Source organism: Python bivittatus, unplaced genomic scaffold (assembly GCF_059951505.1).
Source record: "Python bivittatus isolate LINGU-HERP-01145 unplaced genomic scaffold, Pbiv_v1 ctg000160_np1212, whole genome shotgun sequence".
Taxonomy (NCBI): domain Eukaryota; kingdom Metazoa; phylum Chordata; class Lepidosauria; order Squamata; family Pythonidae; genus Python; species Python bivittatus.
Genome location: NW_028277076.1, coordinates 667899 through 692088, shown reverse-complemented (window position 1 = coordinate 692088; position 24190 = coordinate 667899). Strand labels below are relative to the sequence as shown.

General features: G+C 54.5%; 3 protein-coding genes across 5 annotated transcripts; 1 reads left to right on the top strand and 2 right to left on the bottom strand.

Moving 5' to 3' along the window:
- Positions 1–473: 473 nt before the first annotated feature.
- Positions 474–12135, bottom strand: MAN1B1 (mannosidase alpha class 1B member 1). Its single transcript, XM_088146803.1, has 13 exons — positions 11856–12135; positions 10055–10163; positions 9287–9414; positions 8655–8815; positions 7689–7798; positions 7353–7538; positions 6759–6907; positions 6420–6608; positions 5812–6002; positions 5255–5375; positions 4392–4589; positions 4008–4139; positions 474–3772 (listed from the first exon to the last, which is right to left on the bottom strand). Exons 1-13 carry the CDS (start codon positions 12039–12041, stop codon positions 3569–3571), a joined length of 2064 nt encoding a protein of 687 aa, XP_088002929.1. The 5' UTR covers positions 12042–12135; the 3' UTR covers positions 474–3568.
- A 634-nt stretch (positions 12136–12769) lies between these two features.
- Positions 12770–17697, bottom strand: UAP1L1 (UDP-N-acetylglucosamine pyrophosphorylase 1 like 1). Of its 2 annotated transcripts, none has more exons than XM_088146806.1 (9): positions 17259–17697; positions 16832–17039; positions 16552–16727; positions 16121–16293; positions 15824–16017; positions 15007–15147; positions 14316–14501; positions 13669–13735; positions 12770–13040 (listed from the first exon to the last, which is right to left on the bottom strand). In XM_088146806.1, exons 1-9 carry the CDS (start codon positions 17545–17547, stop codon positions 12954–12956), a joined length of 1521 nt encoding a protein of 506 aa, XP_088002932.1. In that variant the 5' UTR covers positions 17548–17697; the 3' UTR covers positions 12770–12953. The 2 variants fall into 2 exon arrangements, with proteins under 2 accessions (XP_088002932.1, XP_088002933.1); XM_088146807.1 differs by having other exon boundaries at positions 15037–15147.
- Positions 17698–18200: 503 nt separating this feature from the next.
- SAPCD2 (suppressor APC domain containing 2) lies at positions 18201–21789 on the top strand. Of its 2 annotated transcripts, none has more exons than XM_088146809.1 (6): positions 18201–18664; positions 19129–19265; positions 19602–19748; positions 20292–20396; positions 20536–20658; positions 20758–21789. In XM_088146809.1, the coding sequence occupies exons 1-6, from the start codon at positions 18202–18204 to the stop codon at positions 20884–20886; spliced, it is 1104 nt and encodes a 367-aa protein (XP_088002935.1). In that variant the 5' UTR covers position 18201; the 3' UTR covers positions 20887–21789. The 2 variants fall into 2 exon arrangements, with proteins under 2 accessions (XP_088002935.1, XP_007427150.2); XM_007427088.4 differs by having other exon boundaries at positions 20295–20396; positions 20758–21784.
- The last annotated feature ends 2401 nt before the right edge of the window (positions 21790–24190 follow it).

Here is a 24190-nt window from a genome sequence, read left to right as displayed (position 1 = left end):
TCATTCTGAGCCAGGTCTAGGCACCTGGCTCTTGTGCTAAAATTAATTCAGGCTTACAACTTGTCCTCTCCTGAGGGATCGAAATCCTGCAGGCAGATGCTGACCCCCAGAACCCCCCTGAAAGCAACAGGTGTGCTGTCCTGAATTAGACCTCTGGACCACCTAGCCTGGGCCCAGAAGAGCCACAACCCAAGGAAAAGAGCTCATTTCCCTCCCCTGCTTGCTGACCCGATTTCGCTCTGGAGACCCCACCGATGAGGCCAGAGCTGGGTGCAGAAGAGTCCTGCCTGCGGGCTTTGTCAGGGGATGGTGCTCAGCAAGCAGACCTAATTTCTCTAGTGGTGCTGAACCCAGGGCAGGTTTCACTTCCCCGTGGCTTTTTTTCATTGAACCTCTCATGCAAAAGCCAGCCAAACCCATTCTAGCAGGGAGAGAAAAACATAAGCAGTAAGTTGCATGGAAGCCACAGTGTCTCAAAATAAATTACAAGTTTATTAAGGTGGGGTAGAATTCTGCAGATTAGCTTCCCAACTAAATTCACACAGGGTTCTGTTTCATTCAAAGAGATTCCTCCCACCTCTGCAAAAAGGTGAGGCACACTTAAAACCATTTGCACATTCACAAAGGTATCGGTTCTACTTCACAAATATCTTGGACCAGATCACACACCAACAAGGCTTCAGCAGTATGTCTTTTCTCAGGGAAAAAAAAGGTAGTTTGAAAGTAATGATGCAGAGGAAATGGTGGGAGGGCACAGGGTGCTTCTGACAACACCGAGCCTCTCTACTGAGTTTGGCAGCCTTAAACCTGGCCTGATTTCCTGCCCATTTCCTGCAAATTGCCAGCTGTGCCCAATCATTCTTTCAGTAGAGAAGGGAGGGCAAGACTTCTGCTCTTAAGACATGGGAAGAAGAACTGGCCGTGATAATGCGCAGCCTTAAGGCAAGACTGCAGAAAAGCTACATGAGGAATGCGTTCAGACTTGGCTGTGCAAAACAAACATGAAAATGACCTAAGTTTTCCTGAAGTGGTAAATTTCTCTTGAAATCTCCAAGAGTAGGAGGACATTTCAGCCATTGTGGAGAGCATGAGGCAAGTGGGAATTTAGAGCTGTACACCAATTTAAAAAAAAAAAACTGCACTGGGGGCAGAGGGGGGATTCTGCATCTAACTGAGAAGGGTCCAAGAAACAACCGTATTAGGCGGCCTGTTTGAAAAAGACTTGCAAGTTGTGGTGGGGGGGTGCAACCCGGCCTCTGTGTACTTTGTTTGCTGGAAGAAATCCTCACCTTTTGGTACCTGACCGCCCCAAACCTATCTTTCCCCTTGAATACAGAAGGCACCAATTCAAAGTAAAGTGTCAGCCTCCCAAAACTGGGGATTTAGAGTATGGCTTAAATTCCAGGATCTGTTTAAATGGGGAACAGAAAACTACACAACACTGGTCTGCAAGTGCCCCCCTCAAAAACAAGGCTGCTTCCCCCCCCCATCGTTCAGTTGGCACTTTGTGGCCAAAACAACAAACAAAACACTGACTTCATTTAAAAGAACGTGGAGATAGTGTGGTCCTCCAAAGGTCCACAGTTACAGTAAGAAGATTGGGGGGAAAAATTATGATGTTGATACTGTGCTTCAAGCATTCAAAGCACTTCATTTAATTTTCTCCACCCTAAAAACAACCAGCCTCACAACTGGGGCCATATTGCAGGGAGGAGGGAACCGAGTTTGAGAAATGCCACCAAGAGATTTGAATGATCATTTTCTCGATTCAGATTCTTGGTCACTGCATTGTTCGGTCCATAAGGTAACTCCAAACACCACCATCCTGGGTAACATGGATTTTGGGTCACACCTCACATACAAAAAAGAAACTGAGTGGATTACCGGTCCCCCTGAAACCATTTTTGCAGACAACAATCCAGCCAGAATTTTTCCTGCCACAGCTCCAGCAGCTTGTGCAGCCCCCCTCCACTCCAAGAGGGGCGATGCCAGGCAGGGGTTTAAAGCAGCTCTTCCAGCCTCAACAGCATCATGACCGGGTAACAGTGACAACCACGCTGCTTCAGAAAGCATGAAGGGTGCAGTCAGGGAAGTCCCCATAGGGAAAGGGTTGAATAAAAAAAGTCAGTCCCACCAAAGCTGGGGAGGATTGTCTCATAAATCTTCTCTCTGCCCCTCTTTTAAAGTGCTGAAAGTGAGCAATTGGGGAGAGGGAGGAAAATGAAAGCTAAAAAGGAATGCACCTAGTGAAGGCCGAAGAGACGGCGTAACCATACAAAGAACGAACTGGGAGGCAGGCTTGTAGCTGAATAAAAGGCTAGCACCTGCCCACACCGGAGAGCCTCGGAGAAGGGACACATCCTCTTATCCTGCAGGTTGCTCTTGTATTGACTCAGGGACAGACAGCAAGACCACAATGGAAGCGTAAAGCAGAAGCCCACAAGCCTTTGTTCCGTGTTTCAGTATAAATAGATCTGAGTTTGCACCTTTAGCGAGCTGCTTCCTCTGTGGCCACTATTTAAAAAGCCACAGAGCACAGGTGGGTTAATTGGCAGGTTTTTAAACCTGCATTTCCTGGGGGTTCTTTTCAAGCCAAATATGGGAGGCATCGCAGAAATCCTGCTAGCGTGTCTCCTAACGGGCCCAATTCACTCTGGGGAAACGGAGTACTGGAATTCCTTGTCCTCTGGGCCAAACCAAGGCCCCACCCATTTGCTCGTAAAGGCCAGTGGCCCACTCAGGTGGGCTCAACCTGGAAGAGGAACCCACACGTCCATCAGGTTCCCCCTCCCCTCAGGAAACAGCTCTCGGCAGAATACCTGAGCCAAAACATTATTCATATTATACATATATAAATTCCTATATAGATAGCCACCTCTGTTTTTGTTTTGTAACATAAATTTTCTTTTCACATTTTCCTCCCTGCACTGCTGCAGATAAGTTAAGAAAAAAAAAAAATAGATATATATCACCGTGCCCAAAACCAGCATCTAGCTTCCCAGTTCACCTCGGCACATTCCACCCGATTATTCAAAGCGCTCTTTCAGAATCAGGAGGTCGCTGTCAGCAATGAACACTGTTTTAGAGGGGCGTGTTTTCCTTCTGCCAGCACCATCACTACCACCTCCTGCCTTGGAATGATCCTGGGAAGTTACCACCACAGTGACAAGCGGCATGAATATCCGGGACAAGGCTACGTTTTCCTCTTTATGGCCTCCCCTGCGGAGATACGGTATGGAGACAACAGAACAATGCTGGGCCCTTCAAGGAGCACCCTCTCTTGCTAGGTCTGAGGGGTCAAAGTGAGCCCTGCTCTCCCCAGAATCCCACTTGTGCCAAGCAGGATCTGGCACTGCAGTGAACTGCTTGCCCATTCCTTGCTTGGGTGCCCGTATTTGGAGAGGGGGGAGCGATTCCAGGCCAAAGATCCACCTCCCCTCATATACAATTCCTTTTGGAGGCTCGCTTCACCAGGAACGTGGCTTACAGCCTTCGACACGCTTCCCTTCAGGTCCCCCGTAACTGGGGCGTGATTGAACCTGGGAACGGCAGACGCCCTGGCTTTCGTTTATGCTGATGGCCAGATAGGGAAGGGGTGGGCCTCTGTGTTGAAGACATACTTGTCCAGGTCGATCAAGTTCACATCATCTGAGAAGAGCAAGAAAAGGTACTTGAGCGTTTCACCCAGGAAAAAGCTCTCCATCTTGTCTCTCGGCTCTGGGTGGCTGGGGTTCTGGACATTGTCGATGGACGTGTAGCCGCCGGTCGGGACCTGGATGGAAGAACCCCAAGAGAGCAGATGTGAAATCGGAGGGCCGCCAAGGTTCATAGGTGCGGGGAGCTGTTAATTAAAAGCTTGCCTTGCTCCAGCCGATTCTCCCCAACTGTATTCCCTGCTGGAGCCACCCCAGGAGAAGATTATGCAGGGTCTTCTCCTTCCCTAGTTTTGCTCTGCTGGGACCCTGAGGGTGAAGCAGATGGTCCGGGCTGCCAGAGCTCAGATTTACCCTGGTGTATTTATTGAAGCTCTGCAGGATCTCCCAACCCCAGTCCTGGTACTTCTTATCGCCAGTGAATCGATACAGGTAGAAGAGGCTCTCCACGGTCTCAGGACGCAGGAGGTTGTGCCTATCTGCAGTCTGGGGAAGGGAGAGCAGAAGGGAAGACTTCTGGAACCGAAGGGGCAAAAGCCTACCGCACCGCTGGCACCCTATCGCAGGGCGTGCGTGACGTGCGGGGGGGGCTTGTATTTCTACATTGAGCGTCCACACCCCCGCATATGACTTGAAGGCTCGCGGCAGAGTGGCGGTTACAGACCAAGCTCTGAAGTGTAAGTCTCTGCTCTGAACTCAGGGCACCCAGGGCAGGATGGGCCCTGCTGAACCGCTCACCTTAATCTCCACGTCCTTCCGGTCCTTTTGCGCATGCATGTTGAAATGGACGATTTCGGGGCTCAGGCCGGTCTCCACTTGCACGTACATCTGGTAGCAGGTTTCTGCCAGCTCCGCTGCCAGGGTCATGTGATCTGCTGGAAGCCCATTGTGAGCTCCAAGGGCCAGGGCTCCGGGCAAGAAGCAGACCAGGTGATCCTGCTCCAGAAGCACAAGAATTTGTGAGACACCGACTCTCTCCAAAAGCCTCTCTTCTCTGCTGGAGATCCAGCACATCTGGCAGAGAACCATGGACCTGGGAAGCGTTCTTGGGCTGGGGCCCCACACACACTGGGCCTGTGGCCTACCAGCACTGCCTGCTGTCTTTCTGCCCCAGCGCCGAGAAGGGCTTTCTCATTCAAAATAGGGGAACTGATAACAAAAGTGAAGAAGGAAGGGGGAGGATCTGCGCAGGCAGATACAAACCCCTGGAAACAGCAGTCGCGGGAGAAGAGAAAGTGCCGAGAGTCCAGCGGTTTTCATGGGATCCGATTCCCCACGATGACCTTTGGACGGAAAGGCCCAATGAAAGGGCTGAAAACACAGCCCTCAAACGCCAAAGGGGCAGTTTGCTTAATTACGCAAATCCATCCTCTGCCATGCAGGAATTGGGGGATGAAACATGATTAACTGCTCAACAACACTCAGACGACTTGGTGAACATGGGGAGCATTTGGCTGCCGAAGGGGAAGCAAGTCAGACTCTGCACCGTTCCATAGCACACCCCGAGACTGAGAACCTCCGTAGGAGCAGCGTTATGGAAAGAAAGCTGCTGCAGGAATAGCAACCCCCTGCCCACCCTCTTCCCCTAAAAGGTGGCTTACCATCTTCGCACTGAAACGGCCATGAGCGAGCTCGCCGACAAACGTCAGCCTTCTTGGCTGGGATTTCCGAAGCAGGTGCCTCTTCACACCCTCAATACCCTTCACGTAGTCTTCCAAGAGCCTGCCGTTGCGGAACACGCGGTCGTTAGTGGCTGTTTAAAAACAGGTTTACCTCCTGCTAGCAAAGATACAGAGTTAACTAGGTTCAGTGAAGAACGCCAGCCCTAAAGCTTCTTCTGTATTTTGGATCCATCCTTCATGTACAATTACCTTCAGGCCATAAACTGGAGAAACATTCACACATTATGTCTGAGAACTGGTGTATGTGGGCACGTGCATGGTTTTCTGAGAACAAAGGAACGCAGCTTCAGGGAAGTATTAATGTGTGTGAGGGGGCCAGATTCCAGAAGGCACCGCCATTTCCATCCCGACTTCAGATCAGCCCAAATTCCATTTCTGCATGAAGCTTGCAGAAAAAGCCCTGGAATTCTCCACAGAAAATAACGCTTATTCTAGAGGTCATAAAAAAGAAGGAAGAGAATTTTATAAGAATTTACTCATTTTCCTTTTTCCCTCCCTGGATCCACTGCTTGAGCAAGTATTCGTAGTAGCTGTCTGCTCGAGCCCCGAGGGTGTAGACCCCGAGATGTGTGAACTGCCCGCTGTTGGTGTTGATAAACATGGGCACCAGGCCATCATTCTTGCCAGCAAGGGAATGGACGTGTTTCATCACCCTGTCCACAGCATTCTAGGAAGCAAAGGAACAAACAGTGAAGCTTTTTGTACACATCCACTAACAGAACCACACCCAGAAAGAACAGTACACAAACAGGTTTTTGAAATATGTACAGGAACTATAATTCTGGGGGATTGGACCCAGTTCCATCCAGCCTAACCCCGTGGGGGCCATACTGTCCCCAAGCAGAAATACAAGAAGCCTTTACTAGACCAGTCTGAGAGAAGCTGGTCCCAGGCTGAGAACCTGAGGCTGAACTCTATGCTCCCAACGTTCCTTCTCTTTCTCATCTCCTGCAACAAGAACCTCGCCAATGACTATCCCAAAAGCTAAGGAAGAGATGTTTCCACTTCTTGGTTAGACGGTCTCTTCCGCGTGACGGCAGTAACTTAAAGAGGAGGGAGCCCAGCAACTCCACTCGCCCAGTACCTTAAATTTCTCTTCCCCCGTAAGGCGCGAGAGCTCCCTGAATTCCAACTGGATGCTGGTCACTTCGGCCACGGTGCTGTCAGAAGTCCAGCGTGGGGGGTGGGCCGTTCCTCGCCCGATGTTGACGTCTGAAAAGGGGATCTTGGAGGGGGTGTTGAAGGCCGGCATGAGCCTGCTCCCGATATCTTTCTGAACAACGGAGAAACAGCAGGGCGGGAGAGTGAGAAAGAGCAACCGAGCACACAGTTAAGTGCCGGGAGAGGGAAGGGACCGATACGGAGACTGCTCCGAAAGGGCAGGGATCGTCCTGGGGCCTTGGAAGGCAGACAGGCTACTTACAGCTTTTTCCAGGAAGAGGCTGTCCCCAGACAGGTGGTAGGTGCTCAGCAGGCCCCCGAGGATACGAATGGCGCTCTCAAAAAGGTTGACGTCCACGTTTTTGTTGAAGTTCAGCTCCGTGGCAACCCACTCTCTTGCTTCTTTGAACTCTACGTCAGAGAAAGGAAGCAAAGAAGCTCGAGCCAGCCACTGGTGGTCTCCTCCCATATGGGAGAGGAAAAGCTCGCACAAGTGCCTGTCTCCAGACCCTGCCTGCTCGGTGCCCCCTCCTGAAAGAGGAGCCCTTCCCCACATCCAGGCTATGGCACAGACTCAGTCGTTTGGGGCGAGAGACTATTCCTGCACTGTGGATGCTTTATCTGCCACACACTGGGCGCTGTCATAACCTTTCTCCAAAAGGCATCCTCTGGAGACGCTGCCGTGCTGGAACAGCTGCGTCAGCTTACGAGAATGGCGTTGGGCGGGCTGACAAAGGTGGAGAGAAGAGAAGGGCGCCCACTGTGCACACAGCCTGAGCACTTTCTCCTGAACCCAGGTTTTCCTGGTTGTGGGAGGAAGGCAGAGCCAACAGCTGGAGAAAGCCAAGGAACAGACCTGCCTTAAGGCCCAAGATCCACATGGTGTCCAGCGCATCGATGAGTGTCAGTCCAAGGCCAAACCATTCGTTGAAGGACTTGGAGATGGGCTTGAGCTCGTCATGGCCCCAGGCAAACTCCTTGTAGCCTTTCCACGCGTGGCGGAAGGCTTCAATCACAGCCAGCTGGCGCTCGTTGAGGGGCACTAAAACAGGAGGAAAGAGCAGTCAGGAGCCACCCTTTGGGGAAAACAGAGTCACAACAACTCCCCATAACAGGAAAAGCTCCTGTGGGCTCCCACATCAGCAAATACACTGGAGAGCCATCTGGGTGAAGCTGAGCCCTGTCCCAGTACCTGGCTCTTTCTGGTCTTCCGAAGCCACAGGAGAAGGCCTGCCCAGATCGTTAATTTTCTTGGAAGGCGGCTCAGGGCTCGGGTCGGGCTCAATCACAGCTCCTCTCCAACTGCAAAAAGAGGAGCATTGCAAAGACTCTCACTCCTCCAGAGTCATTCACTATGCTGCAACTACAGTGATGTCACAAAGACCTCCCCAGTCGAGGGAGGGCATTTCCCGGCACCCTCAACGCTGCTGTCAAGTCCACGATGTCCAACTCTCAGTTCTGAAGCATTCTCACGCAACCAGACTTGGTTCAGAAAAATACTTCTTTATTAAGGTGTACATGTAGCTTGTAAACAGAACATTGCTAAAACTAACGCCTTGGGTAAACCTCCCTCTATTTATCCCCCCTCCCCTTATTGCCTGGCGTCGTGACTCCTCTTCACCTGTTGTTGACCTCTCTCCTTCCTCCCGGAGCTTCTTCCTGGTTCTTTGGGCCCCAGCTGCCTGGCCGGCAATCAAGTCAGTCTAAATTGCCAATATATGGTTAAGCTGCTTCCCAACTCCCCTTACAACCATTAACAGCCCCCCCCCTTAATTACAAGTGGCAGAAACAAATCAATCCAACTCCCAACGAATGCAATACAATGGAAAACAACAACAGTTGGGTGATGCAGGTTCTGACAGCTGCTTTCCCTGCCAATCTGCACGAATGGGCAGTCCTTCAGCCTTGTGGGCAGAGCTCCCAGGACCCCCATATCAGACCACTGTTAGCTCTGCCTTATATCCCGCTCAACTTCAAGCTCCAACTCTAGCTATGACACATTTACCTGCCAATCTAGCAATCCATGTTTGAAATCTCATCTTTCTACACCATTAACGTGTGTACCCTCGCCTGCCTGCAGCTGTGCAGAGTGGCTCAGGAGAGGAGTCTAGAACAGTCAAATTCCCGTAGGCTGAAGTGGGAGAAGCAAGCAGCTCACCTAATGACGGACTTCTCCATGTTATGCTCCTGACCTGCCTGGCCAGGTTTTCCCTCCCCTCTGACGGCTTGCTCCTGGGACTTCACCTCTGTCTCCCTCCAAGGTGGCCTGATCTGCAGGTTCGGAGGCCCTCGACGGGCAGGAATCAGTTTTGGAGGTTTCTGAAAAGCAAGAGCCAAGGAATCAGTGCCAGAGGTTGGCAGCGAGGCTTCGCTGCTGAGCTCCTGCTTAAGTTACCTTAATAATCCTCAGTGGACTAAGCACAAGTTTACCCGGAACTGAGAGTTTGGTCATGACACAGAGGCTACACTTAAAGTCAGCTAACTTCCCACCACTGGCCCCTCCTAAATTCATTCTATGGGGACTCTCAGTCCCTTTGGGCAAATGGCAAAGAGGAGCATCCCAAATTCATTTAAAAAGACCTGGACCCTAGAACATGCCAGCGCTTTTGTTCAGTCAGTAAAGGCTAGTCTGGGGATCAGTCTAGTTAAAAAAGTCCTTCTAGGTAGAAAGTTCAAAGGCCAGATTTACAAACAATTAGGGCCACGTACAGCTGAGCTGTGTTATAGGTTGCTGTCCCACCCCTTAACTTACAATAAGATATTATGGGAGGTGAGGGAGGGGGGAATTACTTGAGGTGAAAAGTCCCTGAGACTGGCATCAGCTTTCTGGGGTATTGGGAGAATCGCCTGATTTGCTGGATTCAACCCAGGGATCTCCAGATCAGCCTTCTGTTCCTCCAAAGATCTGCCAGTTGCACCTGCATGGAGAAATTAATTGCCATGAACCTGATGCAATGAGATGAAATCAGCCGCCGCCGCCGATAACGTTAATGTGGTAGAAAGAAAGGAGGAAGGAGGAAGGCAAGCAGGCAGGCAGGCCGGCCGGCAGGCCAGCCATCAGAATTAATTCATTCTGTTCTGTCAAACTTTCTTGTTCCCATAATAAAAAATGCAACTCAGGTATTGCTTGGGAGATTTGGAACACAACAGTCTGAAAAGCTGGGACAAGTTTTAATTTTTAAAAACTGTTTGTTACAGTAATAGCACAAAAACAGAATAACCCCAGAGTATAGAAGGGGCCCTTCATTTTATTCCACCAGTTAGAATGTCCCTTTTCTGCTTCAGAATTGGCCCACGATGAACCCTATTGCTCTTCTGTACAGAACCATCTATTCATGTGGCTCTTCACAACATACCAGAAAAAAAGTCTCTGAGGGGCTTCTAAAACAGGCTTAGGTAGGAATTTATCCCTTTTACTTGAGAGTAAGTTCCAGGTAACTGCAGGGACATACGGTACTTCTGAGTAGACAGGTGTAGGGTTGCAGCTTTAGCTGTTTCGAAAACAGCCCATTACAACTGTGCGGCAGTAATTTGTGGTAGAAAAACTAGCAGGCTTACTTTTCCATGGGTCAGCTATATTTGCATATGTCTTGATTCCACAGACAACCAAGCAGGCAAAGAGGAAGAGGATGATGCTCCGCTGAAGGCGGGACAGCTGCTTCCATTTCTGAGAGTGAACATGACCAAAAACACAAAAGAAACCTTCAGCCTTTGAATGTGCTACATTGCCACTCTGTATGAGTCCCACAAACTGTGTTGAATGCTGCCTACTTGCACCTCCCCGTTCTCTTCACATGCCAGGAATCAGAGCAAGGGCACAGCCCCGAGGTGCTTCTGCAATATTTATTTAGCGCATCTGACTGACAGAGGAGGCACTTCAGAACAGAAGCAAAAGAAGGAAGATCATCTGGCTCTGTGACTGGGGGTAGACAACGGAGGATGCCCTGAACACCTGAAGTCAACCCAGGTCTCCTCCACGAGATGCCCAAGGAAAGCAGCCTCTCCTTCCCTCAGGCCCCTTCACAACTACCCTGCTATAACCCCACCTCTCCTCTCAGCTGCCTGCCTTAAACAAGAAAGAGATTCTTCTTACATACAGTGCAGTTCATTGGGTCTGGAACAAGGCTGCTGCTCGACTCCGCTCTACTTCTCCCTTATCCAGCGGGTTGGCAACTGCCAGAGACACGCAACCAGTTCTCTGCTAAACGTCTCAGAGGAGAAGCTCCTCGGACGATCAGCACCACCTGGCCGTTTCCTGCCACACCCTAAATATCTTCCCTTGTTTTCTCAAAACGGTTCAGTAACAGGAAAATGCACCTGCTGCCAGTCTCGCCTACTGACTATGAACTGATGACTGGGCTACTTTGGGAGGGAGTATTTCCCTGAAAAAAACAGATTAAAACTATCTAAATGGAGGCAGCAAAGCTTATCCATTTCTGTCCAGTCTTGATGGTTACACCTGCCTGCAGGATCAAAGGCAGCGCAGAGTCTTAAAAAATATTTATTATTGGGCAACAGCAGCCTGCCAGGAATCGCAGAGGCACCCAACTGGCTCTTATGGCAAGCCAGATCCTGAACTGGATGGATTCCTGGCCCACCCCTTCTGTCTCTATCAGTCTTAAAGAGTGAAACTCCTGTGTTCAGAAGCAGTCTACCTCAGAGCAGCAAGCGCTGGAGACCGAAAGCGGCCAAACACCAGAAACGTTGAACCAGCCACGGTGGAAGTCACACTCTTTGATCTGCCAGCAATTAGGTATCGTTCGAAACTGCATTTATCAAGGCGAAGTCTCTTACGACTCACGGAGAAAGCCCATCTACCCATGTGGTCACTAACAGCGACCTGACGGCGCATAATCAAAGCGAACTGTACTTGCTTCTGCAGGCAGGCGTAAGGATGCAGTAACCGAAGAGCAATCTCAGGCATTAGTCCAACCTCTGCGGGAACCCCGGGACGAGAACTGAGAGGCTCCCTAACCCTCCTGTGGCCCTCCTGTCCTTTCAGCACCGCCCCTCGCACAGCAAACCCAGAGAAACCACGTCAGCGACCGAGCCGTTCTTTGCATCTTTCAGCACGCAGGCGCTTCGCAGCCAGGGCCAACAGAGCAGCAGCACCCACCAGGCGCTTCCACAGGTGCCCCTCCCAGCCAGTCCTAATGGCAGGTCGGGAAGGGCTCAGCAAGCTCGACCTGCCGGATTTCCCCCCACCCCTGTTCAGCTCGGGGAAGGGGAAGCCCAGGCGCTGCAGTCCCCACCCCGCCGGCAGGGGGCGCGGGGCAGCGGTCGCTCCCACCACCTGCCTCTCCCGTAGAGGGCGCCGTGGAGCCTCTCTGCCCCATCCCCACTCTATGGCTTCCCTCACCCGCCAGCAGGAACGCCTCCGCCAGGCCTTGCTGTTGTTGTAGCCGCCGCCGCCGCCGCCGCCGCCGCCGCCGCCGCCGGCCGCCGCCTGAAACTCCCCGCCGCTGAGCGTGACCGAGATGAAATCCCGCCTGGGGGGCGACAGGAGCGGCGGCGGCGGAGGCGAAGAGGAAGACGCCGAGTACATGGCGGCGAACAGCTTTCCTTCAGGAGCCGCGGAGCTCCCCTCCGCCCGCTGCCATCTTTCTTCCTGTTGCTGCCCGCGGCACAGAGAGGGAGGCCTAGAGTGGCCACGCTATAAGGCCGTGCAGCCCCGCCCCCTCGGAGGCGTCTGTAGCCACAGCGCCCTCTAGGCTCCGCTTGGCGATGGGCAGGCCCTGAAGAGAGGCGTGGCCAGGGCTGGAACGGATCCCAAAGAGCGAGTCAGCGGCACGTGCGAAGTGAACAACGCGCAGCTTTACCGGCTCCGCTTTGCAGGGAAAGGGCGCCCGGCTCTCGGATCGGCGCAGAGACCCAGAGGGGGCACCTGCTGGCCTTACAGGGCTAGTTTATAAGGCCAAAACACAGGGAGGAAAGGGGGGGTGTTGGGCTGTCTGCTTCCAGGCCCAATCCTGGCTTCCTTTGGACCTGCCACCCCTCCCAAGTCCAGTATTGTTTCCTCTCTGGCTAGACCGATGTTTTATTTCATTTTATATTCTTCTTTGCTGCCCTTTGAAGCCTGGTCCTTACAATACTGCTAAGGAGGATGAAGACCGTAGCATCTCGACACGGGGAGAATCCGGCCTCTGAAGTCAAAAGAGTTATTGAGTCACCAGAACCAGGAACCCCCAACCGCCTTTCCTTGATCAAATCTCCGTTTAAGGCTCTTCCTACCTCTTAAGAATGCCATCTGTAAGAAACACACGTTGTCAGGGCTGCTTTTGAAAATCATTTTAATATGAAGAAAATTCTCAGGTGGTAATTTTTCCTACCTTCCTCCAGGGTGTAAACGTGCCTTTATTCTCAAAGCACTCTCGATTATTTCTCAGAGTTCCGTTTTTAAAAAAATTGCTGTATGCATTAAAAGAAATGGTCATTTTCCAAGCTGGGGCTGTTTCACTCAAGATTCTGCCAAAGTTTCGGCTTTGCTCTCATCAAGAAGGAAGGGAGATGGAAGGTTCTTGCCCTTCAGGTGCTTTTCCAGGCCCTGCAAAAAGAGTTTGACACGCTGTATATGGGGGATTGTTTTAAGACACCCTGAATGCTAGAATAAACCAAAAGGCAGGGATGAATTGTGTGAAAAAATAGAATGCAACTGGCATAGTCGTAATCGTTAAAGATGGTGAAATTTTGTTTCAATTATCACTGCCTTCTGCAACAATCACAAACTCCTTATTTTTAAAATCAGTTCTTTCCTATCTACTTTAGGCACACAGAGTGCCTTTTCCCCATATCCACCTATTTCTACTTACTGCATTCACATTATTTTTCACCTAATTCTTTTTTCAGGCTTCTTGCAGGCAGAGGCCTAACTAGGCTGCTGTTTAACTTTATGGCACCGAGCACGTGCCTTTAAAAAATAATATTTAACAAATAGGGGAAGGGTTCCTAGGTTTATTGGCATACTAGGCCTAATTCAATATTAGGATCCTTTATGTGCCAAGCAAAGTTGAATTCTCCTGTTGAATTCTGGCTCTTGCCATGTTTTGCAGGACACACGAGTAAATGTTTACAAAGGACTCTGCTCCGTGTATTTCAGAGCCAGTGCAAAAAACAGCAAAGCTATTCCCTTTAATTATTCCCTGTTTAACCCTTCTGGAGCTTAGTTTTCTGACCTCTCCAAAGTAAGAGACGAGAGGCGAGATCTCGCACACTGCGGGGGGTTCATCGTCCGGGGAGAAGCTGGAAAGAGAGGAAAGCAAAACCGTTTAAGGCTCTCCACAAAATACAAAGACAACTTATGCTGGTCGAGGAGGGTAATGAAGATCCTAATGTACCAAGCGGTGTTCCCTGCAACGTCTGTATCCACTATCTGGGACTGGGAGAACAACCCGAGCAAGCTGCGACCCAATTTAAGTATGTGTCTAATTCAATTGATTAGTATTGCCACTAAACGTGGATGGCTTTTATATAAATGGTTATAATTAACATACTGTTTTTATTGGTATCTGGTAAATAGTTACGGTTTTCGATATGCTCCACTTAGAGCCATTAGATCTTACAAATCAATAGTAACTGAATTTTAAAATATTCCCATTCCTCCCGTAAAAGAAACTTTCCAGAAGCCCATCTTTGGCTTGGTTCACAAAGCCTGAGTTTGTTGAATCAGACACACGGCTGATCCACACAACGCACGAAGCCGAAACCCAGCGACGCCTGTGAACCCAAGACTTTGCCTCCTCGCCCTTCAAAATCTCACGCTGGCACAAGAGCCACTGAGCGTGCCGGTCGGAGGTGGCAGACTCAGGCCAGGCACACCCACCTTTCCTTTTCCGGGATCTGCTGCCCGTTGCCCGCCACAAATCTGGCCCCTGCCTTCACAGCCCAGCGGTAATGCTGAGAGAGAATGGAACGCCGCGCCGTGGTTGGCGTGTCTCTGGCAGCCGTGTCGGCGTTTTTCAGTGGGGAGAACTCCTCTTCTCTCGGGACTTCAAAGGCGACAAAGTTCCTATCAACCCAGGAATAAAAAGTTGGGTGCTCAAAGCAGGCAAGCAAGTGATTTAATTCTGGGTACAAGGTGGTTCTACTTGCCAAGCTAGTTAAGCGATACCCACATAACTCTGGATCACCCTTCGTTTATTTACATTTGTATGGATGTTTAGCATTCTCAGAGATACCCCCAAAGGGGGATGAAACTTCCCACCTGTTTGCTCTGTGAAATTCGGGCTCAGATGCGCATGACTGCACCCCGCTCAATTAATCTCTCCCCGCACGGAGCAGATTTACCAGCTCCGAGAGAAGGTGCCCCCCGTACCTCAGTGTGAGTTACTGATCTCCGCAGGACGCCTCCTAAGTTGGGAGGGCGTCCAGATCAGCAACTTGCAGAGTGGGGGGGGCTGCAGCGCTCCTGCAGGCTTAACGTAAGCGCAGAGACTAAGGCTGCAAAGCCCCCTCTCAGCTGCCGCCTTGGAGTCCCCAGGCCAAAAGAAAAGAGAGATGCGTCTACCACTAACTTAGCAAACGGGAACACATCAAACACAAACTTCTCCAGCTTTATCCCGTTGGGCTCTAGCGGCTTTACCCAGTTGCCTTCCTCGTCCACATACGGCACTTTCTTGACCGCCACGTGAGGCCGCAGCTGCGACTCAAATCGCCTGGGGAGGAAACGACAGCGTTGGCCACGAGAGCCTCCCCCCCGCCCCGCCGTCTTCCTAAGCTGGGAAGCCACCCTGAAGGGGACCAGCCTGCTCCTGCGAAGCGCCTCTGGGAAGCGCAGCCCCAGAGCGGCCAGGACCACCCCCCGCTCAGCTGGGGCCCCACACCAACCAGCAGCAGCTCCTTTGCTCAGCAAAGGCATCTCTGCCTTAATCCCACGCAGCCTGGAAACTTTTGCCTGCTGCAGAAGGGAAAAGAGCTGACGGGGGAATGTTGGCTCAGCCGTTTGGGGGTGAAGGAAAAGGGAAAAAGAAGTTTCTCGTGACTCGGCGTGTTATTTTTGGCAACTCCCTGAAAACTCTTTCATAATTTTAGTCCTACTCGGGAGACATTTCTGTGGTTTGTTCAGGCACTTTTAGTTATTTCCCCTTCCGAGTAACCCACAGCTGACTAGAGGTTCCGCAGGCCAGTTAAACTACCTCCCGCAGCACCCTGTGTCCAAATTAAAGGCCGTGAGCTTTCTCTAGTTCTAACTATTGGTCAAGATCCTTCCCGGATTCGGGATCCAATCAGGGTTCACGAATCTCTTTCTCTCCTCTCCTGTTGCTTTCGCTCCGGGCCAGGTCACCCCACTCTTGGAGTGCCCCCAATACCGATGGGGGGCAGAGGACTTACTCTGCTACTTCCCGAAGGAAGCCAAGGGTGAAGAAATGGTTGCAGATGCTTCCTGCCCTGAACGCCAAGCGGCCATCAGGATTTCGCTTCTCGGCTGTTTCCACGGAGATCTCGCTGTACTCCACCACCTGGAACACCCCGTCCACACAACACACCACCCCCATGGGCTCCGCGGGGCAGGCTTTCTCCACCACCTGCAAACAAGCATCAAGAGGTCACACGGTATCGCAAGTCAGATTCTGCACCAGGGAGGCTGGACTCCACCAGGCTCCGGGAATGCTGTCCCGACACTCTCACCTTAGCGCCACAATCCGCCCCTTTTGAGAGGCAAAAGCCAATGAAGACGGGATCCGCCATTTTGACCAGGATGTTGTCCACGCAGTAGACGTGGATGGACTGGACGCCCCGCCGCTGCATGTCGTCCAAGACCTTGTGGTCCACCAGGGCGCGGTACAAGCCGCCATTGCCATCTGCAACACAGGAGTAAGCAACGGCTTTCTACCCCATCCAGTCACAGAAGGCGTTACCAACTGTTTACCTTCGGTCCATCACAGCTATCCACATACCGCGGATCCTTTTTGCCAGAACTTTCAACAGCCACAACCCTGCCACAACGCCACGGAATCGCTGTTGCACAAGTGGAGGGAATTCGAATGCACAAGTTCCTGAAGTTCAGGAAGGCACACCCGGCGCCAGAAAAGGGCCCTCCCTGGGAGGAGGCCACGCACCTGGTGCCATGGCGATCTTGCCCTTCTCTTCCAAGATCGCCTTCCCACCGAAGGTGACAGCGGGCAACATTCTCTGTTCAAACATGATCACGTTGGACTTCTCCAGGTTGAAATAATTATGATCCCGGAAGAATTTCTCCGTCGGCCCCAGCGTGAACTCGCTGGTCATGATGTACCTTCAAGAGAAGCGCACCCAGAACCCGACGTGAGCGGCCTTTCCCTGGACCCCCGACGACCCCTTTCGGCCGCTGCTTAAGCCACCCAGGGCTGCAGGACCCACCAGGGCACCACGCAGTGTGAGCCGCCGAACTTCTCGCCGGCCAGCTGCTCCACCTTGCGGATCCTCTCTGCCTGGATCTGGTAGAGGGTCTTGTGGCTGGGCAGGCCCACGTCGAACATGCCCTTGGGGTAGGGCACCCCCAGGCGCGTCCCTTGCCCGCCAGCCAGGAGCAGCACCGCCACCTTGCTCTGGGAGATCTGCCGGAGGCCTGGAGGAGGGAAGGCACAGCTGGGACGCCGCCCGTTTCTGCCCATCTCCCAGCTGAGAGACCCTCCTGGCACTCAGCGCCGGGTTAAAAGTGGCCCAAAGTGGCGCTGACCGGGTTGGCGGCCCAGCCTCTTCCCAGCGGGATCCGAGGGCCCTGGAGGCTGGGTCAGGCCCGGGGCTACAAGGGGCGCGGGCATCCCAAGCCCGCGGGCTCGCCCACCTTCCTCCTCCCACCGCTCCAGAGCCGCCGGGTCGCCGCTGCGGACGCTGCCCAGGAACTCGGGCGGGGGCGGGCGCAGGCGGCCGTCCAGCCGCTCCGGGCAGGGCCGCTGCTTGCAGGCCTCGGCCGCCCGGCGGCAGTGCTCCGCCAGCTCCTCGGGCTCCAGCAGCGCCAGCGCCTGCAGCAGCGCGTCCCTCTGCGCCGGCCCCAGCTCGGCCCAGAAGCGCAGCAGGTGGGACTGGCCGGCGCGCCGCAGGCGGCCCCGCATCTCCTCTTCCAACGGCGCCATGGCTCGACCCCGCCCGCCGAGGCCGGGCGCACCGAAGGAGCGCTGCGCGCGGCCGCGATCCAGCGCGCGCCCTTCCGCCAGTTGCCCAGGAGGCCGGGCAGTCGGGCTCAGCCGCGGGTCCCGCCCCGTCCAGTCACGCGGAGCGCCTCGCCTCGCCTCGCCTCGCCTCGCCCGGGGACGGAGCAGCGGAGTGCGCGCAGCCGGCCAGCGGGGCGGGCGGGTCTGGGGAAATGGCAGAGGGAACGGAAGGGAAGGAAGAGGAGGGGAGCGGCTGCCACAGCCTGTTTTCCGCCGGGACGCGCCTTCCCTTCCGCCGGAGGGCGGGCAGCGCCGTCCTGCCCGGGCATCCCCCCACCGCCGAAGCGGGACTGGCGGGGAATTGTGGCCGTTGAGCGGCGGGGCCCGGAGGAGCCCCCCGGCCCAGCCGCGAAGGGCGCGGAATCCCCGCCTGCAACTTTGTGGCCGAGCAGTTCCGCTCCCGCGAACGCAGCTAAATCAAACCAGCTCGCGAGGCGCCTCCGCCAATCGGCGGCGAGGGCTTGGGCCGCCGGCCAATGAGCGCCGGGGCCGCTGACGTCACCGGAGCCCGTTCCAGTTTCGGAGGGCCCCTTTTTGTTCGCCTCCGGACCGGCGCCGCCGCGCGGGAGCGCCCCGATGGCGCCGGAGCGCGGCGCGGAGGGGCTGCCGCGGGCGTTCCTGCAGAGCCTGCGCCCGCTGTACGACATCCTGGACGACCGGCGGCGCGGCTACGTGCACCTGCGGGAGATCGAGTCGCGCTGGCTGCAGCCCGGCGGCGAGGCGGGGCAGCTGCCGCGGGGCGTCTTGGAGGGGCTGCGCCGGGCGGCCCCGGCCAGCGGCTACCTCACCTTCGAGCGCTTCGTGCTGGGGCTCCGGCTCTCGCTCCTCAGCCCCGAGCAAGGGGACGGCCCCGCGGACGCCGCCGGGGCAAAGCTCGCGGAGCGGCCGCCCAACGCCGCCGCCGCCCCGCCTCTGAAAAGCGGCGATCCCGCCGCAGAGAGGGGCGCTCGGTCGGGCGGCAGCGGCGGCGCCCCTCTTAGCCTCGAGCAGAGCGGCAGCGACGGGCAGGCGGAGCAGCGGCTGCAGGGCAAGCGAGCCGGTGAGTGACCCGCGGCTGCCCGAGCAGGGAGGCAGGTTCCCCGAAGCGCCTCTGCCCGCGTGCAGAGTTCTTTTCTCTTGGGGAGCTTCCCGTAGTTGATGGCGGCGTCGGTGCCCTCAGCCGGGCTGACCGCAGCTTTGGACAATCCGGGTTTAATTGGGGAGGGGGAGGTCACTGGTGGGACATTAAGGGGAATGCATTGATTCAGGAGTCGGTGGGTCACTCCCGGGAATTGGGGGGCTACGCCTCGGAGCAGCAGCATGCCATCAGAGGGCAGATTCCCAGGGAGTTTTCGTTTCGGAGCTGGGGGGGGGGGATCTTTGGGAAAAGGGAAGAAACAGGCCCAAAGAGCTGGTTCCTTGCGGATGGGGGTCTACCAGGGCCACGCGCGCGCGCACACGCATATACACCCCGGCCCTTAAGCTGGGTTGGTCTCCATTTCACGCTCCTGTTCCCATCTGCAGCAGGAGAGGCCGGCAGGAGATGGAAGCCGGCCAGGCAGCTGGAAAACGAGGGGCCTCGGAAGGAGGCCCGGAGGCAGCTGAGCGCCCGAGGGGAGCACCGGAGGCACACCATCGCCAGCGGAGGGGACTACGAGATGGTACTCTCGCACGCGCGTGCCCCCAGGACTCCTTGGCATCCGGTGCTTGTACCCCAAGTCTTGTTCCCTGCATGTCCCCCCCCCACACCTGCCAGGAGAGCTAACAGCTGGCAAGGCATGGGGGTGCCCCACCACGCCTGGCCTGCTGGCCGACAGCTTGAGTTGCCTCCCACGGTAGTGCATGGGGGGCGATGACGGGAGCTGCAGTCCAAAGCGCGGGGAGCGTGCCCAGCTGGGGAGAGGCGGCTCTGCTGGGCCACTCTGCTGGGCAGTGGCGATGAAAGGAGGGGCGGCTACTTGCCGGCTGAGGGCCCCTCGCTTGGTCTGTCCCGGCAGCTGAAGCAGGTGAAGGAGCTGGGGGAGGAGGAGGAGTTCTTGCTGCGAGGGCTGGAGCTCGTGGAAGGGGCTCGGGAATGGTATCGCCAGCAGATCCGCCGCCTGCAGGAGCAGCAGAAGCAGCTGGGCCGGAGTGCGAGTCACCAGGTGAGTCTGCCTTGCAGGTCAGGGACTCGGAAACCACAGTCCATAGCCCAGCGGGCCGTTCCAGAGAGCATGGCAATTGTGTTCCACCCGTCCGTTCCAGCCCCTTTTGGAGATGCTCGATTGGGGCGCTGCTTGTGCAACCCCACGCGCATCGCAAGAATGCAATCAAGCAGGCCCACGCTCTTGGCCCTCTGGCGTAGGACCCTGTGTGTGCAAGAAACGTGCTGCGTGTTTCAAATCCAGCCCCTCGCTTCAGTTGCTGGAGGTCCGACGGGGGTGGGTGAGGGTGGACATACCCTTAACGGGTAGAGTTTGCTGCTCGAAATACACGCAGGGCTTGGGGTCTTTAGCTTACGTTTCCATGTTAGAGCCTCCTTCCTGCCACAGCTGCCCTCCTCCTGGCATGTTGCCTGTACATCCCCCCAAACCCCACAGCTTGAGGCTTGTGGGGAATTCACTCCCTGCGTGGCTGGGGAGGGCTGGCCAACCTGCACGGAGGCCGCCAACGGGGACTCGGCCACAGACCCACCCCCTTTTTCTCAGCAGGACTTGCCTGCAGAGGGAACGCGGACTCAGCTCAGCCGTCTCTTCCCCCAAGTGCAGGAACTGAATCGGTGCCTCTGGCAGTTGCTCTCACTCTCAGCAAAGGTGAGAAGAGCCCTGCAGCAGTGGGGCTGGGGCTGGGAGGCACTTCAGGGCGTTTGGAGGGGCAAGGCGCTTCTGCCCATAAGGAGGGACTGGAAAACTGGCTTGCACTTTGCCTAAACCTGGCATCCTTTCCCTTCAGCCTATGAACTCAAGCCCCACGGCCCCGCACAGCCCGCCTGCTGCTCTCCTGGGCCCCTCCTCTTTTGCAGGGCCACAACAGACCATCAATATGTTGAAAGAACAGAACAGACTCCTCACCAAGGTCAGCAGCAAGGAGCAAAACCTGCCTTGCACCCGTCTCCTCTTTTCTGGGGGGGGGAGGCCCCAACCTGCCACTTTGCTAACACAGCTTTGCCCCCAGGAGGTGACAGACAAAGGCCACCGGATCACCCAACTGGAGCAGGAGAAGTCGGCCCTCATCAAGCAGCTCTTTGGGGCTCGTGCCCAGAGCTCCCAGGACACCAACCCGCTGGACTCCACTTTTATTTAGTCTCCGGACACACCTTTGCCTCTCGCCGGGGAATTTCCCCCCTCAAAAAGGCGGTGGGGGAAATGGGGAGTCTCCCACCAGGAGGGCTGCAGAAAATTCTGGGGACTGCACTCTCTCTGCAGCCTGGCCAAGACCCCTTCTTAGCTCTGTGGCCAGTAGGAGGCATCACAGCACCGCGTTTGGAAAAGAACATTCATACTCTGGGCTTCCCCCAAACTGCAAGATCAGGAATGGGGGCCAAGACTCCTGTTCTCGGTTTCCTGCCCCAACAAGGCCTTCTCACTGACTGCAGCACTCCTCGCCCCGACGGGATGTGCTTGTCAAACGATGCACGCCAGACACGTCGGATCCAGCTGATCTGGATTCCCACCTCTTAGGATAACACTGACTCTCGTTTGCGCACGGGTTGATTCTTTGGGTGAATTTTTATTTTCATTGTTGGCATTCCTATGCTGCTGCACTCCAAAATGTCCCTGGGAGGTGCACGTGTGCGTGCTTCTTCTCTGTAACCGAAAATCTTTGGAATCTGCTTGGTTCCCTTCTCCACTGCAAAGGAAGGGCCCTCAGGCGCGCTCGGCTGATGGGCTGTTTGCAATTAGCCGTTTTTCACCATAACAGGAAGATGCCGTAGGATTTCGGAGGCGCTGACTTTTCTCCAGTTGCTGCAGATGTCTCTTATGTTTACATATAAATACTGTGTGTAGCTTTTTGAAGGTTTTTTTTTTTAAAATGTTAGTTTTGCCTTTGTGCAACTCCAAATAAAAAGGTTAAACAAACCGATCTTATTTCGCTGTGGCTTATATGCCATGGCATTATCTGAGTGGCTCGTGCTTGCGTAGAATGAAGAGGTAAATCTCTGCCCCTGAGGGGCAAAAGTAGATGCCTGAAAGAAATTAGCCTCAGACCAAAGGGATGGCTGAGTCTGCTCAAGGGACGCTGATAAAGTTAAAATCAAAAATTCTGGCCGCAAGAAAGCTTTTGCCTCAAGAAGGAAGCGAGGGTCAAGTTAAGGATGCGTCAACTGCACCGCTTACTTTCAAAAGGTGAGTTTTTTTCCAGGGAGTTGAGAGGGCTACTTTCTAAGCGAGTAGTCTGGGACAATACTTTAAAATTATTAAATAGAATCAGTTTTTTTGTACCGAACTTTGTGGGGGGAAGAGGGGTGAACTTCTGCTACAAGGTTGTGAGTGGGACAGCGAAGGACCCTGCTCTGCCCCGAGAGACTTCTAAGTTCGGGGAGATTTGCTTCGTGTTAAGGCCATCAGCCATTCGGGGTCGATTCATGAGGTGTGAGGCTGGTCTCCCCCAGATTGGGCTCCATCTTGGCTCACAGAAAGCGAAGGCCCGAGCAAGGGGCCGGCGGGGGGGGGCTCACCCTGCAGCCTCTGGCTGAGTGCTACCCACCCTGGCTCTGCAAGCAGGGTCCCCCGCTGTGGCAGTTCACTCCCAGACAAACCGAACCGTTGCTCGTTTCCTTTGTATTGCCAACGTGAGATGGGGTCATTCTGGGGGACGGTAGAAAGATGCCCAGCTCTGCCGACCTTGGGGCTTCTCCCCATAGTGAGCATCAACACATGAGGGGTCGTGTTCCACGCAGCCTTCCAGAAACAACGGTGGGAGAACCCAGCTCGGCCTGAAAGTAGCTGCTTGCTCCGTGTCCGGAGAGCTGATCGCTTTGTCCTTCTAAAACTGCTGGCGCGGGGGGCAGGTTGAATATGCAGTCTGGCCTCACCCAGACGTGCTGGTGGCTTAACATATGTTGCAATAAGAATGCCAGGAATGGATCATATTTTCAAATGTCCCTTTGCCTTTGTTTCTGCAGCGTTGCAACACATTCGCCTGTTGATCATTGGCCAGCCAGAACACAGGCCTCCTGCCTGGTTTATGGCCCCTTGCTTAATTCTGATCAGGCCAGAGGAACCTGGGAGCCCCCTCCTCTAAAGCACCTGCCAGGCTGCTTGAGCCCAGATGGGCTCTGAAGGCCTCACATCGCGCTCAGCCACAAACCTGGCCAGGTTGGCACAACACATGAAGCCAAGACCAAGCTCAGAATATCTAGGATCGCGCTGTAGTCAGAGTAATCCCTTTACCGGGCCAGCCCCAAGGTCACTGGCGAGGGGTGAGCGGTTCGGAGCTCAAGCAGGGGTGGGGAGACCCAGGGATTTTGAAACCTTGCCGTCGGCCTGCTATTCGCCTTAATCTGCAGCATCGTTTTGTGTTTTACCCCTGAAGGAAGCTGGGGCTGGCTGGTTACGCTTTTGACACTTGCTACCACACTCAGGAAGTAGGAAGCTAAAACTGGAAGGCGAGGAACGCAACGGATGTGCCCTAAAGCTGCAGGTGAACATTTGCAAACCCCCACGTCGGGGAGGATAGCTTAAGCCAAAACAAAGCAAAGGAGCCCCTTTTATGACTAAGTGGCTCTCGGGAATTTTAGGCAGTGGGGGACCCTGCTGGGGTCTCTCCCGGGCCTGGGGTCTGCAATGCAGGGGCTCCAGAAGGTGACAGGGACTGAGCCACTAAGGTTACCTGCAAAAGTGAAGCATCGGAAGGGCCTGCGCAGATGCCCAGGGCTGGGAAGCAGTCGTGAATGAGCCTGGCACTGGGACCTTTTCCTTGTTAATGTGCTCCCAGCTAATCGGGGTGGCTCACCCGTTTCTGCAGCTGCGTTTGGCCAGAAGCACATCCTGCTCTTTGCAGGAAAATCCCCAGCCGCAGGGGAAAGCGGCCCCTTGCCAGACCGGCAGTTCTCCTCCTGCATCGCGCGGCAGTGGTGGGCTTCTGGGCCTGAGAGGCCCCTTCTCACCACCTGCTGCTGCCTTGCTCCTTCCCTGGAAAGGGACTCTTGAAGGCAAGGAGAGAAGGAGCAGCAGCTCTCATCTGGCTGGCCTTCCCAACAGTGCAGCACAAACGTGGTATGCTGAAGCTGCAGATGGTGCATCGAGGGGGCAGAAGGCAGAAGCCATGTCTTCGGTAAGTCCCAGGAAATCCAAGGGGATTCTGGAGACCCTTTAGGGATGATCCACCATCTTGTTCCCTCTTTAGGGGCTGGATTGCATCTGAGCATGGAAGTGCCAGGCTCCCTCAACAAAACCCTTGGCGTGTAACACTCCCTGTTTTATCGCCTGCCATCTCGTCATCTGGGAAGGAATTCCAGAAGTTAACTCTGGAGCGCTGCAGAGAATGCGGGAATCCAGGCTTCCTCCCCACCCACCTCAAATTCCCTTGTTTTCTTGGCTTCGTGCACTCCTGAGTTCTGAGGGAGGCGGATCACAGGATTCTCCCACCCAGCGATCCAACTTTG

What these genes read in the sequence shown, in the direction of transcription:
- MAN1B1 (XM_088146803.1), bottom strand. Translation starts at nt 12,041, where the DNA reads ATGTACTCGGCGTCTTCCTCTTCGCCTCCGCCGCCGCCGCTCCTGTCG. An exon ending in TCAGGGACTTTTCACCTCAA is followed by an intron (nt 8,816 to 9,286) that starts GTAATTCCCCCC and finishes CTTGCTTTTCAG; the next exon opens with AAACCTCCAAAACTGATTCC. An exon ending in GCCTCTTCCTGGAAAAAGCT is followed by an intron (nt 6,609 to 6,758) that starts GTAAGTAGCCTG and finishes TCCGTTGTTCAG; the next exon opens with AAAGATATCGGGAGCAGGCT.
- UAP1L1 (XM_088146806.1), bottom strand. Translation starts at nt 17,547, where the DNA reads ATGGCGCCGTTGGAAGAGGAGATGCGGGGCCGCCTGCGGCGCGCCGGC. An exon ending in TCACACTGCGTGGTGCCCTG is followed by an intron (nt 16,728 to 16,831) that starts GTGGGTCCTGCA and finishes CTTCTCTTGAAG; the next exon opens with GTACATCATGACCAGCGAGT. An exon ending in GATGTGTTCCCGTTTGCTAA is followed by an intron (nt 14,502 to 15,006) that starts GTTAGTGGTAGA and finishes CTGGGTTGATAG; the next exon opens with GAACTTTGTCGCCTTTGAAG.
- SAPCD2 (XM_088146809.1), top strand. Translation starts at nt 18,202, where the DNA reads ATGGCGCCGGAGCGCGGCGCGGAGGGGCTGCCGCGGGCGTTCCTGCAG. An exon ending in GCCGGAGTGCGAGTCACCAG is followed by an intron (nt 19,749 to 20,291) that starts GTGAGTCTGCCT and finishes CCTTTTTCTCAG; the next exon opens with CAGGACTTGCCTGCAGAGGG. An exon ending in TGCTCTCACTCTCAGCAAAG is followed by an intron (nt 20,397 to 20,535) that starts GTGAGAAGAGCC and finishes CTTTCCCTTCAG; the next exon opens with CCTATGAACTCAAGCCCCAC.